Genomic DNA, 19,818 nt, shown 5'->3' with positions numbered 1-19,818 from the left:
GGGCTGCCCGTGAAGACCACCCGGAGGCTTCAGCTGGTACAGAATGCAGCCGCGTGGGTTGTTGCGGGAGGGACCCGATACTCCCATATTACACCACTCCTGCGCGGCTTGCATTGGTTGCCAGTTGCCCTCCGGGTGAGATTCAAGGTGCTGGTGTTAACCTATAAAGCCCTTCATGGCTTAGGCCCAGGCTATTTGTCGGACCACCTGCAACCAGCGTCAACTTCCCATTGCCCAGTGCGCTCTCACAGAGAGGGCCTACTCAGGGTGCCGTCAGCTAGACAATGTCGGGTGGCGACCCCCAGGGGTAGAGCCTTCTCTGTGAGCACCCCCACCCTTTGGAATCAACTTCCCTTGGGGCTCCGTTTGGCCCCTGACCTTCACACCTTCCGCTGTGAATTGAAAACTTGGCTATTTATGTCCCCCGGCCTGGACTGATGGGGTAGTATATTTTAAATTTTTAAAAAACTTTTTTATTTTCTTTTGTGTATATTTGTTGTTTTTAACAGTCGCTTGGTTGATTGTCGTTGTGAGCCATCCTGAGTCCTTGGAGATAGGGCGGTATACAAATTTTATAAAATAAATAAATAAATAAATAAATAAATAATCCAAAGGGAGACACCCCCCAAGAACCAAGACACAGAACAGGACAATGGCATCACCCTCCTCCCTTACATTAAAGGCACCACAGATAAAATCAGCAAAATTCTCCACAAACACAACATCAAGACAACCTTCTGCCCTGACCATAAAATAGCCAACATCTTAAGAAACCCCAAAGACAAGATCCAGCTAGAAAACCAAGGAGTCTATGAAATACCATGCAAAATCTGCCCAGCCACATACATTGGACAAACCAATAGGAGAATAAATGCACGCATCTCAGAACACAAGAACGCAGTCAGAAAAGAAGAAAAAACTTCCTCCCTTTTCCAGCACCTTAAAACAACAGGACATGAAATTGATTTTGAAGGAAACAAATTAATCTCCGAAACTGAACACTTCAACAAGAGAATAATTATGGAAGCCATTGAAATAGAGAAACACCCCCATAACATGAATAAACGTGACGATACCTCCCGCCTACCAGACATCTGGAAACTAGCCCTAGTCAACAAATGAGCCCCAGCCACAAACATTGACACCAGACCCAGGATAACACATGACACCACCACCAATCATCCTCACCAGATTCAAACCCAATCCCATCCCATAGACGAAATGCAGCCACTGTCCAGGAGCTGCACCGCGGCGGCATCACCAGCTGCTGCACCCCCCCTCCAATCCCCACACAAAGCAAACTAACACACGCCATGAGCACATAACAAGACCTCAGACTCGGAGCCAAACCAAAGCCCGGGATGTTGCATCACAGCCATCTGCTCAAGACAATACATCACAGAACTCAGGATGTTACAATGCTAAAGCTCAGGATGTTACAACACAGCCAACTACCCAGGATGTTGCAGCTCAGGACTCAGGATGTCACAACACTGGAGTTCAGGATGCTGCCACACGGCCCATTACCCAGGTCGTTACAACACAAAAGCCTAATGGGCACACAGCTAGGACCTCGCCCACACAGGATGTTACGAAACAGCCGACTAATCTGCAAACATCAACTCCATCAACTAATCAAGCTGTAACAACACAGCTAACCAACCCGCCTACAACAACAAAGCCAGCACTCCACACCTCCCCACCAGTATTTATAGAGAGACGGCATCTCCGATCACGCTTTGCTCGCATATGCACGAAGCCGAAGACACCAGCCTGAAGATGACGAGTGGGACCTTGTCGAAACATCGCCAAGATACTCTCAATCTTACACGGGAAACGACCTGAATACACCAAGGGCACCCACCCTCCACCTCTGGGCATGCAGACTCAGCCTGTGAAGGCACGGTTGGTCCTGACCAAACATGGAGCAACCCGGCAGGGCTGTCTCAAACTGCAACAGATAGGATTAATGAGAAACAAACCTGGCTGACCACGAGGTCACAGACAAGGCAACAAATCACAATAGCTGACAGGCTAACATCACCCCCCACTGATAAGCAAGCTAGGAGGGAGGAAACAGTGGGAGTCAAGCCTCCATCGTCCAGCATGATGACAGCAAAAACAACACAGCTGATTACAAGTGGGAGACGGCTGGAAGGGCCTATTACATGCAAAGGGCTAAATTGATTAATGGCATATAAAGGCAGAGATCTCTGTAATGGTAGTTTAATACTCTGACGATGTCAGCAGATGGCTGACGAAAGCTTAGTAAAATAAAATTTTAATTCTTTTAAAATTTTAAAATCTTAAGTTCCGGAGTTCGCCGTATGTCTGCTTCTTTTTTTACTAATATACCTGGAACTCCTATTTTTAGAATAGTTTGCATTCTAAAAATAGGAGTTTATGTATCCTCCATGTATCCTCCATGTACAGGGAGGATACATGGGATGAGGGTGTGGCTAACTGATGAGGACTTATAAGTTCCGAAATAGATCTATCTTAGTCTCCTTAGTCTCCCAATGGGCAGCAGAGTGTTTGCTGGCTGCCAGAAAAAAAGCCTAGAAACTAGTGGGTTGTGATTTCACTGAAGTAGGGCTGCATAAAAATCTTGCTTTACGTAGGAAGAACCTGGCTAAAGAGAAATACACATAAAGCCTACGAAAAGGAAAGAAAACATATATATATATAGCCAAATTTCTTGCCAAACAACTACAGCCCTATGCAGAATCCATCACCTCACACTTAAAAAACTCATTTCAGTTCATAGAGATCATAAAGAAACAAAACTTACAGCCCAGTGACCTACTCATGACCTTCGATGTGATATCCCTCTTCACCCAATTACCAATCAAAGAAGCCTTGACAGCTATCCAAAACAAATATAACCCCCCCCCCAAGCACATCCTAGATCTGACCAACCACTGCCTATCCAACACATACTTCATCTATAAAGGACAAAAATACAAACAAATAGAAGGAGCACCCATGGGATCACCTCTCTCACCTGTCATCGCAAACCTCTACATGGAAGATTTTGAAACCCAAGCCCTTGAAAAATCGGATCACAAACCCAAACTCTGGCTCAGATACGTAGACGACACCTTCGTAATCTGGCCACACGGGAAAGAAAAACTGGACAACTTCCTCACACACCTCAACAGCCTACACCCCAAAATAAAGTTCACCATGGAAACAGAAGCTAACAACCAACTTCCCTTCCTGGATGTCTTAGTCTACAAGAAATCCAATGGCTCCCTAGGACACACCATCTACCAGAAGAAAACACACACAAACCGCTATCTGCACGCACTCTCACACCACCACCCAGCACAGATCAACTCCGTAGCCAAGACACTCATCTCCAGAACAAAACGCTTAGCTGATGAACAACACCTAAAAACTGAACTACATACTCTCACTAACGTACTAACATCCAACGGATTCCAAAGAAACAAGATTATCAACCTAATCCAAAAAGAGACACCCACTAAAATCCAAGACAAAGAACAAGAAAATGGCAAAGCCCTCCTCCCATACATAAAAGGCACCACAGACAGAATCAGCAAGATCCTCCACAAACACAATATCAAGACAGCATTCTGCACAAACTGAAAAATATCCACCATCCTAAGAAACCCCAAAGACAAAATTGAGTTAGAAAATCAAGGAGTATATGAAATCCCATGCACCGCCTGCCCCACCACATACATTGGACAAACCAACAGAAGAATAAATGCACTCATTGAAGAACACAAAAACTCAGTCAGAAAAGAGGAACCAACTTCTTCCCTAGTCCAACACCTTAAAGCCACAGGACATGAAATTGATTTAAAAAAAAACCAGAACTATCGCCAAAACTGAACACTTTAACAACAGAATAATCAGAGAAGCCATCGAGATAGAAAAACGTCCCCACAGCATGAATAAAAGAGATGATACCTCCCGTCTACCAGCCATTTGGAAACCCACCCTTATTGACAAACGAATCCCAAACACAAAGAATAACACCAGACCCACACTCATGAAAACCACATAGGACGTCACCTTCACACATCCACACAAAAAGCAAGCCCAAACCCACACCGATGATGAGGCACGACCACAAACCAGAAGCCAGACCATAGCTGCATCATTAACCACTTTAAACCCCTCCAATCCATACATGAAGCAAACTGACACACACCATGAAAATGTAGCACGACCACAAACATGGAGCCAAACAAAAGCAACGCAGGCCACGAGTTCAAATCCCCCTGCAACTCAGACCAACCTGAGCACAGCCAAGCGCCCACTCTATCAGAGCACAGCCAAGCCCCCTCCCAATCAGAACACACCTCCACCCAATCAGAACACAGCCATGCTCCCACCCAATCAGTTCATACCCTCACTGGCAGTTAAAAAGAAGAAACAACCACGATCACACATTGCTCTTAGAAGCACAAGGCCGAAGACACCAGTCTGAAGATGACGAATGAGACTTCGTCGAAATGTCACCAAGGTACTTCCAATTTTACGCGGGAGAAAACCCGAATAACCAAAGACCTACATACAAACACCCGCAAAAACCTCAGAAAACATATATATATCTTGGCTTCTTGGCTTCCAATTTTACGCGGGAGATTTTACTTCCAATTTTACGTGGGAGAAAACCCGAATAACCAAAGACCTACATATATATATGTATTAGTCTCCCAATGGGCAGCAGGGAGCTTGCTGGCTGCTGGGGAAAAAAGCCTAGAAACTAGTGGATTGGGATTTCACTGAACTAGGGCTGCAGAAAAATCTTGGTTTATGTAGGAAGAACCTGGCTAAAGAGAAATACATACACACACACACACACACACACACACACACACACACACACACACACATATATATATATATATATTCCCTTGCACCTTTCCACTTTTACCGGTAGATGGCACTGTTGCTCTATTTCTCTCTTTTTCTTCCTCCTTTTACTTACCGTATTTTCCGGCGTATAAGACGACTGGGCGTATAAGACGACCCCCTACTTTTCCTGTTAAAATATAGGGTTTGGGCTATACTCGCCGTATAAGACTACCCCTCTTCCAACGCACACCAAATAAAAATTAAAAAAACATCAACTGGCTCACCCACAATGTAAAAGCAGCTGTGCTAGACCCAAAATGGCCCCTGAAACAAGCAGGAACCTCGCACAGCCACAAAAAGCCCCAAAAAACAACTTTCACGCTTTACACACACACAACACAACACAACACAACACAACTGGCTCATCCACAATGTAAAAGTAGCTGTGCTAGACCCAAAATGGCCCCTGCAACAAGCAGGAACTTCACACAGCCACAAAAAGCCCAAAAACCCAACTTTCACACTTTACACACACAAAATTCCACATACAGCTTTGTGAGATTTTGTGTGTTTGTGTAGTTAGAGTGAAACACTACAGAAACACACTAAATCTCAGAAAGCTGCACAAATATTATTTTATTTTATTTTATTTTTATTTTTATATGAAAGCTAAATTTAAAACTTCCTAAACTTTAAATGGCTAGGTCTAAAAAAGAACTAAAAAAACCCCCAATTAACTATTTTTTTTTTAAAGATCCCAAAGGGGAAAAAAACTTACGTACCCAATAGAACAGGGGTCTCCAACCTTGGCAACTTTAAGACTTGTAGACTTCAACTCCCAAAATTCCTCAGCCAGCTTTGTTTTGCTGGCTGAGGAATTCTGGGAGTTGAAGTCCACAACTCCCTGCCTGCTTGGTTGCAGGCAGGGAGTTGCTTGCTGATGGAATGGATTCAGGCAAGCGAAGCAAGGCAAGCAGCTAAGGCAGTGGTTCTCAACCTTCCTAATGCCGCGACCCTTTAATACAGTTCCTCATGTTGTGGTGACCCCCAACAATAAAGTTATTCCTAAAACCATCAAAAATATGTGTTTTCCGATGGTCTTAGGCCAGGGGTCCCCAACCTTTTGGACCTCAGGGACCACCAACTTCATAATTTTAAATTTCGCAGACCACTAATACGAATCCAGTGCCCCGCTTGCTGAAGCACCTGGACTCCCAGTACGGGATGGGGTCCTTCAGGCACTCTCCATCCTCTCTGTCTCTCTCTCTCTCTGTCTCCCACTCTTTCTCTCTCATTCTCTCTTTCTCTCTCTCATTTTTGCTTTCTCTCTCTCTCCCTCTCTTTCTTTCTCTCCCACTCTTTCTCATTCTCTCTTTCTCTCTCCCCCCTCTCTCATTCTCTTTCTCTCTCCCCCTCTTTCTCATTCTTTCTTTCCCCCACTCTTTCCCTTTCTCTCCCCTCTTTCTCATTCTTTCTCTCTCTCTCCCACTCTTTCTCTCTCATTCTCTTTCTCCCCCCTTTCTCTCTCTCTTTCTCCCACTCTCTTTCTCTCCCCCCCACTCTCTCTCATTCTCTCTTTCTCTCTGTCCCCCTTTCTCTCCTCCCCACTTTCTCTTTCTCCCTCCCCCTCTTTCTCTTTCTCTCTCCCACTCTTTCTCTCTCATTCTCTTTCTCTCTCCCCCTCTTTCTCTCTCTCCCCACTCTCTCCCTCTCATTCTGATTCTCTCATTCTGATTCTCTTTCATTTTCTCTCCCTCTCTCTCATTCTCTCTCTGATTCTTTGGTTCTCTTTGATTCTGTCTCTTTCTCTGTCTCTCATTCTCTCTCTCTCACTCTCTCTCTCTGATTCTCTCTGTCTCTTTCTCTCATTCTCTTTCATTCTGTCTTTCTCTCTCTTTCATTCTTTGTCTCTTTCTCTCTCTGTCTCATTCTGATTCTCTCTCTTTCTCTTTCTCTCTCATTCTCTCTCTCTCTCATCTCATGGGCCAGCCAGTGTCTTGGGGCTGAGAGGAAGTCAAGCATCTCCCTGAGAGACTGAGGGCCGGAAGAAGTGTGGGAGCGAAGCACTACTTGAACTTGTGCGGCATGAGCATTCGCCTTGGTATATTTGCACCAGCCGATGGCCAAGGCAGCCCTCATCTGTCTGCTAAAAGTGCAGCATCAGGATTCTGCCTTGCTATATTTGCGGCGCAAGGCAGCCTTTGTTTCCTGCTGCTTGGGACTCAGAGCGGTAAATAGCGTCTGATCCGGAGAGCAGCTGGATTTTGCTCTCTAATCTGGATGCCAGATCGGCCCCCTGCAAACTCTCGGCTGGAAACTTTGGTTGGACTGCTTGAGAGAGGAGAGCTTGCAGGGGGGCGATCTGGTGTCTGCAATGGAGAGCGGCATCCGGCTTTTTCTCTCCGCTGTAAGAGCGCTGTAAGAGCGGCAGCCCTCATCTCCTAATGCTTGGGACTGCAAAATCCAGCTGCTCCCCGGACCAGTCACCATTTACCGCTCCGAGTCCCAAACATTAGGAGATGAGGGCTGCCGCTCTTACAGCGCTCTTATAGCGGAGATAAAAAGCTGGATGCCGCTCTCCATTGCAGACACCAGATCGCCCCCCTGCAAGCTCTCCTCTCTCAAGCAGTCCAACCAAAGTTTCCAGCCCCGCTTCAGGGAGCGCTCCTTGAGAAACGAGAGTTTGCAGGGGGCCGATTTGGCATCCGGATTAGAGAGCAAAATCCAGCAGCTCTCCGGATCAGACGCTATTTACCACTCTGAGTCCCAGGCAGCAGGAAACAAAGGCTGCCTTGCGCCACTCCTGACACAAATATACCAAGGCGGAATGCTGCTGCCGTACAAATGAAAGTAGTGCTTCACTCCCACAGCTTCCAGCCATCGCAAACGCCGCTTCTTCCCGCTTCTGCCGCCCCCTCCCCCACCGCCACAACAGCACCATTCATTCCGGATGGCGAGGGCTGCGCTCGTTTTTCTGTATTGCACCACCATCAAAACCCCTGTGAAAGGGTTGTTTGACCCCCAACCACTGAGCTAAGGTAAGCAAGCCAGGAAAATACGCTGCGCACTCCCACCCTTTGCCTGCGAGCCCGGACGCTGATCCGGATGGCTGCAGAAGGAACTGGGCACCGGCTGTGTTACAGATGAAAATACCTAACCTGATATCTGTAAATATGTGTGCTTGTGTATATGTCATTGTGTGATGTCATTGTGTCACTTACCATTGGTTAGTACTTACCATTAGCCCCGCCTTCTCTGTATATAAGTTCTCGCTCCTCCCAGATTAGTGCTTGTCTAATTGTGTTCCTGAGGAAGAAAAGAAATAAATATTACTATTGCAAGAAAGTCTACAGTCTCTTATATATGGGCCTAACCAGGATAACCAAACTAGCAACAAATTGGTAGCAAGAGGATGGTTTGGTAGGCCCAACCAAAAATAAAGATGCAAGACTCACAAAAAGAAAAAAGAAGACCTGTCACCAGATACACAACAAAAAGAATGGCAGCCCAGCTGACTCCTGACATATATACACCAATTGAAAACATGAAGAAACAAACGCAATCACAAGAATATGAACAGCTAACGCAAAATGAACAACCACTAGCTGAAGCAGAAGAACCCTTCTCAACACCAAACAAAGAAGATGAAGTAAAAAGAAAAATACTACAATTAATAGAAACAACTACAACTGAATCAAATCTGCTTGTGAAAATCCGCAGCATGATAAAAGACCACGGAACAGCAGCAGATAACGAAAATAACAAACAAGAAAACTACGAGGTAAGAAACTCAACCCCTAACTTCAAAAACGACACCAAAGATGGCGACAGCTTCCCGCCTTTTTTATGGCAGCCATCTTACCCACCTAATACCTCTAAAATGCCCGACCAATTACTAAAAGAATCCCAAACCTCAAAATACGAAATGAAAAATGAAAACTACCAAGAAGATGACTACCTGAGCCCAAAAACAAATAAAAAACAATTATTTAAACAAAGCAAAGCTCAACCTACTGAAGTAGAAATAGACAACGCTATACAAGTGCTGACTGCAGCACTCAGGACTAAACTAAAAATACCAAACGAACTATCAGAAAATAAATTAGAAAATTCTAAACTACCATCAGCAAAAAACCAAAAAGAAACAGACTGCCTAAACAAAGACCTAGCCACCCGAAGAAAGACGCGCTGGCAATCATACTCACCTACCGAAGAGCGACTCGCAGAGCAACCCGGCTCCATCGGCAACAGCGGCAGAGAAAATGGCCGACAAGCCTCCAGTGTCTTCTCCCCCGATCCTCGTGACTCCGGAGACTCCACGACGAGCAGAGCAGCATCCCAGGCATTTTCCAGCCACCAGAGGCCCTCCGGAAACAAAACAGAACAACAGAAGGCCGTCTGGGACATCACCCCGGGAGCTGCAAACAAAGAAACCTCCCTCGCCGACTGCTGGAAGAAAATGAAGACTGAGCATGCCCAGAAAGAGCCTGCAGAAAAGGAAAAAGGAAACATAGATACAAGTCAAGACAACATAGAGATAAGTAAATACAGACATACATCTACCATCCCCAGACCTTATTGTGAGTATGCTAAGGTCTTAAACCATGGACAGCTACTAAACATGAATAACACCTCACTACACTCAGGGACAATACCTCCAGACTTTATAAAATTGAAATTAGATGGAAGCAACTTAATGGAATGGGATCAGTGTTTACAGATTGTATATTTGAAAGAAAATGTTTTATTTTTTATTGATAACCCACCAAATAAGCCTTGGACCTATGAAATAGACTGCCTCCATCACAAAGCATACTATATGTTAATTGTTTCTATTTCCCCAAGTATACTCCCTAGTATAGAGCATAATTTAACTGTATTTGAAGTATATCAAAAATTATTCAGACTGTTCTATAGCAAAAATGTAGCCACTACCACAAAAATCTCTAGGGAATTCTATTCTGCCAAACTAAAACATGATACATCCATGAGTGAACATATCTTGAATTTAAACGCTGTAAGAGCAGACCTTATTCAAAGGGGAGAAACCATTTCTGACAACACCATGAAAAGCATTATAATTAACTCACTAGATCACAGCTGGGATAACTACATTACCTTAATAGATAACCTAAGTATAGAGCAAATTACTTTAGAAAACCTTACCAATAAGCTTATTACTGAAGATAGACTTAGAAGAGAGCGATATACACAACAAAGAGAAGGTAGAAATCAAAGAAGGACTGATTTCAGGGCCAAAGACAGATACCCACATGAATGTCTCACATGTGGATCTGAAAGACATCAGAGTAGAGACTGCCCCAAGAATATAGGATACAGTGACTCATATAAACACAAGGATAGAAGAATACACTTTTTAGACAGAACTTCCCCAGATTACAGGTATAAGAGAAGAGAATCACCACACTCTAGAGAAAGACAAACATACAGAAATAACCCTAGAGAAAATAAGAAAGGATCACTATATGGAATAAGAAATAATAACACTTTGATATCTGATTCACTCAACACCTGGCTCATAGATTCAGGAGCCACATGCCATACAACTCATAATAGAGAAATATTAAGTAACTTCACTGAAAAGAAATATTATATTAAAGTAGCAAACCAAAATAAAGTCCTAGTGAGAGGAATAGGAGACACGCATATAAAAGGTATAGGAAAAATAGAGGGGGTACTATTTGTGCCCGAAATTCCAAATAACATATTGGCAACCCTAAAGTTAAGCATAGAGAATGCAATAGAAACCACTTTCAGAGGTGGAAAGGTACTCATGACTAAGAACAACAGAAACATAGGTAAACTATTTACAAATGATGGACTAACATACCTACTGCCACAAGATAACGAACTAGTCTATGCAAACTATCAATTAAGAAACGAAAAACCAAATTCAGATAGCTATGATGAAAATAATGATAAGAATGCATCAAACACTGATACTAATATGTCTGAAAATTTAAACAATGGAAAACCTATTCACGATAATTGTAGTCACTTACTCCACAGAAAGCTAGGACACGCGAGCTTTCCAGTCATACGAAAAATGTTAGAGTGTTCCGAAGATTTAAAAATAAAGAACTGTAAAAATTACTTAGAGTGCTCTGTGTGCAATTCATCCAAAATTAAAAACAAGCCAAAACCCAAAAAAGCCACTCGCACCACACAATCAACCTTTCAACTAATTCATATGGATGTAGTAGGCCCATTAAAACCTTCAATTAAATATAAAAAAAGATACTTCCTGACCATAGTCGATGACTATAGTAGATTTGGTTTTGTATACACCCTTAACCACAAAAGTGAGGTTTTCAAAAAATTTAAGGAGTTCTTTAAAATGGTAGAAACACAACACAATACCAAAATCAAACAAATAATGACCGACAGGGGGTCGGAATTCCTATCCAACGAATTTTCAACTTGGCTAAAATCACAAGGAATATTACACTTTAAATCTTGTCCATTTTCCCCATTCCAAAATGGAGTTTCTGAAAGGAAAAATGGTTTGCTACAAACCATGGTTAAATGTGTGTTAGATGATGCTGGCTTAAACCAGTCATTCTGGGCTGAAGCCCTTAATTATTCCAATTACACTATAAATCGCTTATGGTCCAGTACAATCAACAAGACCCCATACGAACTCATGTATGGAAGGAAACCAAAAATTGGGCATTTACACGTATTTGGTGTATCTGCTGATGTATATGTGCCCTCACAGTTAAGGCGCAAAGGAGAGAAAGTATCCAAAAGACTGATATTTATGGGGTACGAATCAGGAACCAAGGGATATCGCTTCATTGATAAAAATAATCACTTCATTGTATCCAGATCTGCCGTGTTTCATGAACACATGAACTGGTCAAAATTACATCTCAATGAAATTTACCCAGAATCAAAAAATATTACACACACGCACGCAAAACATCACACATCAGATACGAACCCCAAATCCACATCTACTAACAGAATCAAATGCCCAGTAATAGTTAATGATGAATGGAAAAAAGGACACCCCACTTTGAAAGTAGATCAATTAACCGAAAAAGAAGCTAAGTATATGCATAGCGATGAACATCCCCAGAATAGGCCCATTAGATCCAATAGGGGCATAATTCCTAAAAGATTAGATGATTACGTACTGTCTATCCAAGCTAAACACCTGACTCCTAACACATATGATGACATACTTAAGTTACCCCTAGAAGAAAAAAGTAAGTGGGAGGAAGCAATGAAAAAAGAGATGGACAGTTTGAGAGAACTAAATGTATATACACCAACAGACCTGCCTACTGAGAAATCCCCTATTGGCACTAGGTGGATCTATAAAATCAAGGAGCTAGAGGATGGTAAATTCCTATACAAAGCCAGGTTGGTGGCTCAAGGCTTTGCCCAAAGATTTCCGGATGACTATGAAGACACTTACTCCCCAACCGTTAGATCAGAAAGCGTGAAAACAGCACTAGTGTTAGCTTCTATCTTAAATCTGGAAGTATATCAATTTGACGTGCAGACAGCCTATCTACACGCTGATCTAGATAAAGAAATTTATGTGAAAGCACCCCCAGGAAAGGATACAAAAAAGGGAGAAATTTGGCTATTAAACAAGAGCCTTTATGGACTAAAACAGTCCGGTAAGCGGTGGTATGAGTGCTTATCAAAGATACTTAAAAATATGGGTTTTGTACCTACTTCATCTGATTTTTGTTTTTTCACAAAAAAAAATAATGATTCTATTGAATATGTTTTGATTTATGTTGATGATATATTGTATTTTGGACACGACAAAATTAAATGTGATAATTTCGCTGAACAACTAGGCAAAAATTTCAACTTAAAAATATTAGGAAAGGTAAATAAGTATCTAGGAGTCCAAATTGACAAAACAGATAAGGGGTTCAAATTATCTCAGAAAGACAAGATTATGGAACTCATACAAAAATGTAACTTAATTAACTCAAAAATTTGTGATACTCCTATGTCAACTGATTTTTATAGGAATGTGTATAATGAGTACGAACCATTCAAGGATAACACGTTATATCGATCAATTATTGGGTCCTTATTATACATATCTAATTGGACCAGGCCTGATATCACCCTTGCTGTAAATTTGTTGTCAAGACATGTAAGCAATCCTAACTCATACCACTGGGAAGGAATTAAGAGGATTCTAAAATATCTAAAGTCTAGCATTGATATGTGCTTATTCTTAGAACCATTCATTTCTGAAAAACCAACTTTGACCTGCTACGCTGATGCTGATTGGGCTACTGATTCAAAAACCAGAAAAAGTACTTCTGGATATGTTTTTCTTATAAATGGCTGTGCGGTGCACTGGTACACAGGCAAACAGAATTTAATTGCCACTTCCACAGCGGAAGCCGAATATGTTTGTTTATCCAAAGCGGTCAACAATCTAACTTGGTTCGATGACTTGTTAACCAATGTGTGGGATGAACCTGTTTATCCAATTATTATCAATGAGGACAATAAGGCAGCAATTGATATATCAGCTTCCGAAGCAATAGGTCAACGATCTCGACATATCGATATAAAATATAAACATGTGAGACAACTGTCAAGTATAGGATTTATTAAAGCTATCCATTGCAATACTAGTGAACAAATTGCTGATATCCTCACTAAGCCATTGCCAACCAAATAACATATGTACTTGACTTCCAAACTTGATGTACATATATAATCTTAATAACCCACCATTAGTTAGGTATTTTAGAGGGGGATTTGTTACAGATGAAAATACCTAACCTGATATCTGTAAATATGTGTGCTTGTGTATATGTCATTGTGTGATGTCATTGTGTCACTTACCATTGGTTAGTACTTACCATTAGCCCCGCCTTCTCTGTATATAAGTTCTCGCTCCTCCCAGATTAGTGCTTGTCTAATTGTGTTCCTGAGGAAGAAAAGAAATAAATATTACTATTGCAAGAAAGTCTACAGTCTCTTATATATGGGCCTAACCAGGATAACCAAACTAGCAACAGGCTGTCATGTCTTTTCTGCTGTGCGGGGTTCGGCACCTGGGCTCCCGGGGTTTAAGCCTCTGGGCCAGCCCGTGCTGCTCCAGGATGTTCGCTTCGGGCTCCTTGGAATCGCTGCCGGGCGGTTCTTCCCGTTGGGGCGATGGTGGGTGGCAGCGATCGGCGTCGATCGCTGCGCACTCCCACCCTTTGCCTGCGAGCCCGGGTGCCAATCTGCTTGGACTGCAGGAGCCACGGCGGTGCTGGCCGGGCTGGGTCTGGTGCGGTGGGCGGAGATGAAGGAGCAGCCTTGGCGGCAGCAGCAGCAGCAATTACAACAGGAAAAGCCGTGGGGAAAGGAGGACGAGGAAGATCTGGCAAGGCGCTGCGAGCACTTCATGGCTCCTCCGGTGAGCGGATTGCGAGAGCTGCGCGACTGGGGCGGAGACATGCGAAGTCGCATGGAGCTTCTCATAATGGAGACTCAGAGCCAGGTGTGCAAGGCGCTGGCCCAGGTCGACGGCGCCGCCGCTTTCACCGTGGACTGCTGGGAAAGGAAGGAAGGTGACCCGAATTCCGGGGTAGAGTGGGGACGCGTTCCTTTCTCGTGGGCCGCGCACTGCCTGGCACCTCTTGTAGGTTGGAACTAATTCGGAGTACAGCTTCCCCTCAATGTTGCCGGCGCTCCCAAAGTGTCATCGGTCAGTGCCAGCAACTCAGATTCGGGTACCCGGCGTATAAGACGACCCCCGACTTTTGAGATGATTTTCCTGGGTTAAAAAGTCATCTTATACGCCGGAAAATACGGTAAATGCTCCGATTCCGATTCAAATTTTATAAAGATAAATAGAAAAAATGTCTGTATATCCAAGCTTTATAATGTCCAAAAATATCCTAGGTTAGTCAGTATTGTATTTGAGATACCCAGTCCTACTTTCTAGTTACAAAGTTTTTTCCACTGTTTTTTAGAAAGTTCTTTGACTTACTTCCTGTTCTAGAAACAGCTCCTAAGCTCTCCTCACCACTTTTCTGGGAGGTGGAGAAAAAACAAATCCACCTCCTCTTTTTAGGTCACACAGGTGACAACCCAGATGTTTTCCAGGGGCTCTTTCTTCCATGGAAGTTCATGAAAGTTAAAAGTTAGAAACCTCTCACCCAGATCGAACACAGTGTTATTCACTCTTCCATGCTTCTGGTCTTCTGTCACAGCTTCGGTCTGGCACGCAATGGCCGTCTTTTCCTTCCGTCGAATTTGAGAGCCTTCTCCGGATCAATCAGGGAGATTGCGGACTCCCTGAGACCAGCGAAGTGTGCTCTCTTTATTCATCACCCATCCAAGGTGACCATCCGGACCTCCCGGCAGTCCAAATTTTGATGAGATCTCACGGAGTCCCCGTGAGGCAAGTCATATCGCTGTGACTTCCACCCCAACCCTGACATACTTTATTTTTGAACTCCTTTCAACCAATTCTGATTTCTTTGCTGACCTTTCTTTTCTTCTGGAGGAAGGGACTTTCATTTCTTTGCCAAACACATGTTTGATCTCGCTGTTGCGATCTGGCGAGATCCGGCCATAAATGGTGTGAATGGGTTTTAATTGTTTTTAATGTTTTAATTTTTAATGTTTTTATATATGATTTTTAAATGCATTGTAAGCCGCCTTGAGTCTTTGGAGAAAGGCGGCATACAAGTTGAAATAAATAAATAAATAAATAAATAAATAAATAAATAAATAAATAAATAAATAAATAAATAAATGTATGTATGTATGTATGTATGTATGTATGTATGTATGTTCCAGTGTGGAACTGATGAAACTTTTAAATGCACAATAGTGAAAGGAAGACAGATTACTCATAAACAAGGATGATGTGCAGAAGCCAGAATTATGCTCAGAAACCAAGGGTGACAGAGACAGAAATGGTGATGTCAATCTCCCTTTTGGAGACTGCATTATCTCAGATGAATGGGGATTAATAATGGGAAGCAAGAAATATAATCATCCAACTTCTTCTCTAGGCTTACAGTTCCTTTGCAATTCACGTTCTCTGTGCTATGAAGCACCTATTTTCTTCTTCAATGGCCATATTATTCTTCCTACTTTGATCCAACCTTCCTCAAACAGCGGACTACTTCCTAGATCTACTGGATTGAAGTTCCCATTTTCTCCCATCAAATAACTATTCACTCCACCATCCAGAGTATGGTAAATGATAGAGGCAGCAGCAAAAAAGTTCAGCATGAATGGGAGAGTTGATATGTTTGATCTCCAATGGGACTGCTGCTGCTTTCTGCAATGTTTTGTTTTCCATTTAGATATGCTGATTTCATTATTGTTACTTTAAAAACCATTACTATACTTTTCTATCATTAGCAATAGCAATAGCCCTTAGACTTATATACCACTTCACAGTGCTTTACAGCCCTCTCTAAGCGGTTTACAGACTTAGCACATTGCCCCCAACAATCTGGGTCCTCATTTTACCGACCTCAGAAGGATGGACGGCTGAGTCAACCTTGAGCCAGTGGGACTTGAACTGCCAAACTGTTGGCAATCAGCAGTCAGCAGATGTAGCCTGCAGTACTGCACTCTAACCACTGTGCCACCATGACTCTTAAGTAATACAGTATGTCAACCTGCAAAGCTTTCAAGTTGCCATGAGCAGGAGGGAGGGAGAACTGATAGAGCTGATTGATTTCCCTAACTGAAGTTACATTCCATACATGCTTCCTAACTGCAATCAGGAGGAGGGTGTTGGATTTCACAGCCAGCCATAGTGGTTAATTGGAGAATGTGATTTATGACATGGCCAGGGAGGAGGGGAGAGACAGGGTCATAGGGGAACGTAAATCTACGTGGGATTAGTTCTAACTGCATCCGAATATTGCCGAAATGGTGCTCCTAATAAATGACTGTATTTCTTTTGAAGTTTGGCTCATGGCTCATGAATTAATTAGGGCATCTTTCGGAAACTTCACATAATATTTATGTCAAAGCAATAGACCTGGCCATTGAAATGGTGTATACCTCTTTATTTCTATTTCACAGCAAAATGTCAAGCATTATGGCAGTCATATTTCTTAGTGACATCTGTTATGAGCAACCCAAACATATTTTCTATATTTTCTATATTTTCTATATTTTCTATATTTTCTATATTTTCTATATTTTCTATATTTTCTATATTTTCTATATTTTCTATATTTTCATATTAGGCCCACTCTGATTTTTAGAGGTACAATTTCTCTGCCATTTCCATTCTTCTCTACCCTTTACCTCTTCCATGTCATTATCCACAAGGCAACCTGTGAAATAATGGAACCCCACTTCTTCTAATTTTTTTTTTTTATTTGATTTATATGCCGCCCTTCTCCGGAGACTCAGGGCGGCTTACAATGCGTTAAGCAATAGCCTTCATACTTTTGTATATTTATACAAAGTCAGCTTATTGCCCCCACAAACTGGGTCCTCATTTAACCTACCTTAGAAAGGATGGAAGGCTGAGTCAACCTTGAGCCTGGTGAGATTCGAACTTACAGTAATTGCAGACAGCTGGTGTTAATCACAATGCTTTTAGTCTGCTGAGCCACCAGGCCCCTTCTAATGAGTCTTCTTGTACTGAAGAGCAGGAAAAAGGGCTATGGGCTTTCCTTGCTAGCCCAGGAATTAACTGCCATGCCTAAAAGTATATGTTATGCTAAGCAAATTTGAATCTCACATCTTCGCATATGTCAAGGCACAAAGTCTCTTAACTCATAGAGAAGTTCTTTATTCTCATACATACAAGAATTCCCACATACTTGCTGTAGGAATGAACAGGTGAGCATAAATGCCTTCCCTCCCACACTGCATCTGGTCCTGAAGATGAGCCTTTTTCAATAGGATGAAGTTTTAAACAACTCCTCAACCTCCTGTTCTTCTTCCGGCCTGTTCTCTCCATCTTCAACTTTCCCTCTGAGACAGTCTTGCTCTTTGGCTCCTTCTTCCCTCTCTTCTTCCAAGTCATCTTGTGTCCCCTCACTTTCTATTGACCCTTCCAGAACAAAAGGCCCCTGGCCCAGGCCCAAACGCTCCTGTTGTTCTCTCAGTTCCTCTTCTGTTTCTTCAGGGTGTGTGATAGGTGGCTGTGGCAACTCACCAGTCTTAGTGATTATCTGTAAGAGGGGAAAATGAAGAAGGAAAACCTGTTTCCACTTTAATTACCTAATAATTTTGAGGTCAATAGCAGGAACCTGGCAGTCCAGGGGGTAAATCAAGTCCATTTACAACAAACACACAGCTTTACTCTTCTGATGATTCTGACTCTTTGAACCTCATTTTCAGTCCTCTTAGCTGCTTAAAGGACAAAGAGGGGACTGAGAAAAATACAATGCTGTTCATTTCCCCTATTCTAAACAGACAAAGAGAAGGTGGGAAGTAGAGCTTTGCTCTCAGTCATACACTTCTTTAGCTTGGGATACCAGGATACTTACTTCATTTCTGAATAGATTACACAAACATTTGCCTGAGCCACATCTTCCTTTACCTACCTTTCCCAGTTGAAGCTGCTGCTGTTTCTGCTTCTCCAGGAAATGTTGGTGCTGTTGCTGCACAACCAAGTGTTGCAATGCTTGAGGGCTCTGAGGCAGTGGGGACGACTGGGTGCGGCTCAGTGGACGATGCTGAGGCAACTTGCTAACAGTGCGCAGGTTGGAGGGGATGTGTTCCCCTGACACTAGAGGAGATTGGCCATGTAGAGGAACTGTAATGAAAACACCAGGCTTTATCGTGAAGACATTTCCAGAATATTGCATCAGATTTCATTTAAAAATGAAAAATCATAAGCCACATAACTAGATCTCATCTTTCTTTTTATTTGCATGGAGGTATTAGTAGTACAACAGCTGGAATATGTGCAGTTTCACAAAGTTCATATTTTGATTTGCCCCTCAAAATCCCAAAGTTGTCTGGGTGGCTGTAGGTCTGATTTTGTAGAAATGAAGGTTATGCCAAAGCTGCAATTAGAAAGGCTTGCTTACAAGAGCACCTATCACTGCCACTGACCTAGAGGAAGCTTCTATAGGAGAAAGAATGCAATAAGATGAAAGATAAAAGTTTATTTGCTTTTAGCCAAAGGTCTTTGCAATTAAATACACAAAATAGCTGAAGTTTAAAAATGTACCAATTAGCGAACACCTAGAAGCAAACAAAGTCATAACCAAAACGCAACATGGGTTTGTCAAAAACAGATCATGCCAGACAAAACTTATTGCATTCTTTGACAAAGTGACAAAATTAGTGGACCAGAGGAATGCTGTGGATATAATTTACTTGGACTTCAGTAAGGCAATTGATAAAATAGACCATAATCTACTACTTGATAAGATAGAAAAATGTGGGTTAGACAGCATCACCACCAGATGGATTCGTAACTGGCTGACCAAACGCACTCAGCATGTAGTCCTCAATGGAACTTGGAGAGAAGTATGCAGTGGGGTACCCCAAGGCTCTGTTTTAGGCCCAGTACTCTTCAACATCTTCATCAATGATTTGGACAAGGGGATAGATGGGAACTCATCAAATTTGCAGATGACACCAAGCTAGCAGGAATAACCAACACTCCAGAAGATAGGCTTAAGATACAGAAGGATCTTGACAGACTTGAACATTGGGCGCTATCTAACAAAATGAAATTCAATGGTGAAAAAAGTAAGGTTCTACATTTAGGCAAGAAAAACAAAATGCACAGGTACAGTATATGTGGTACCTCGCTCAATAGTAGTAACTGTGAGAGGGATCTTGGGAGTCCTAGTGGACAATCATTTACATATCAGCCAACGGTGTGCTGCAGCTGCCAAAGAAGCCAACACAGTTCTAGGCTGCATAAACAGAGGGATAGAATCAAGATCACGTGAAGTGTTAATACCATTTTATAATGCCTTGGTAAGGCCACACTTGGAATACTGCATCCAGTTTTGGTCACCACACTGTAAAAAAGAT

The 19,818-nt window shown here is 42.5% G+C and overlaps 1 protein-coding gene across 1 annotated transcript in view; it reads right to left on the bottom strand.

Annotated features, from left to right (window-relative positions):
* Positions 1-19,818, bottom strand: part of LOC139317666 (histone deacetylase 5-like) — a 292,699-nt gene that overhangs the window by 249,970 nt on the left and 22,911 nt on the right. The window contains exons 3-4 of the mRNA XM_070944746.1: positions 18,369-18,580; positions 17,740-17,993 (exon numbers count right to left, since the gene is read on the bottom strand). Of these exons, the coding sequence (XP_070800847.1) occupies positions 17,740-17,993; positions 18,369-18,580 (466 nt within the window). The remainder of the gene's footprint in view (positions 1-17,739; positions 17,994-18,368; positions 18,581-19,818) is intronic.

This window comes from Pituophis catenifer, unplaced genomic scaffold (assembly GCF_029215685.1).
Source record: "Pituophis catenifer annectens isolate HBS135680 unplaced genomic scaffold, rPitCat1.0.hap2 SCAF_5, whole genome shotgun sequence".
In the NCBI taxonomy this organism is placed as follows: domain Eukaryota; kingdom Metazoa; phylum Chordata; class Lepidosauria; order Squamata; family Colubridae; genus Pituophis; species Pituophis catenifer.
Note: the sequence above shows the minus strand (reverse complement) of the source record. Positions and strands in the feature narration are given on the sequence as shown.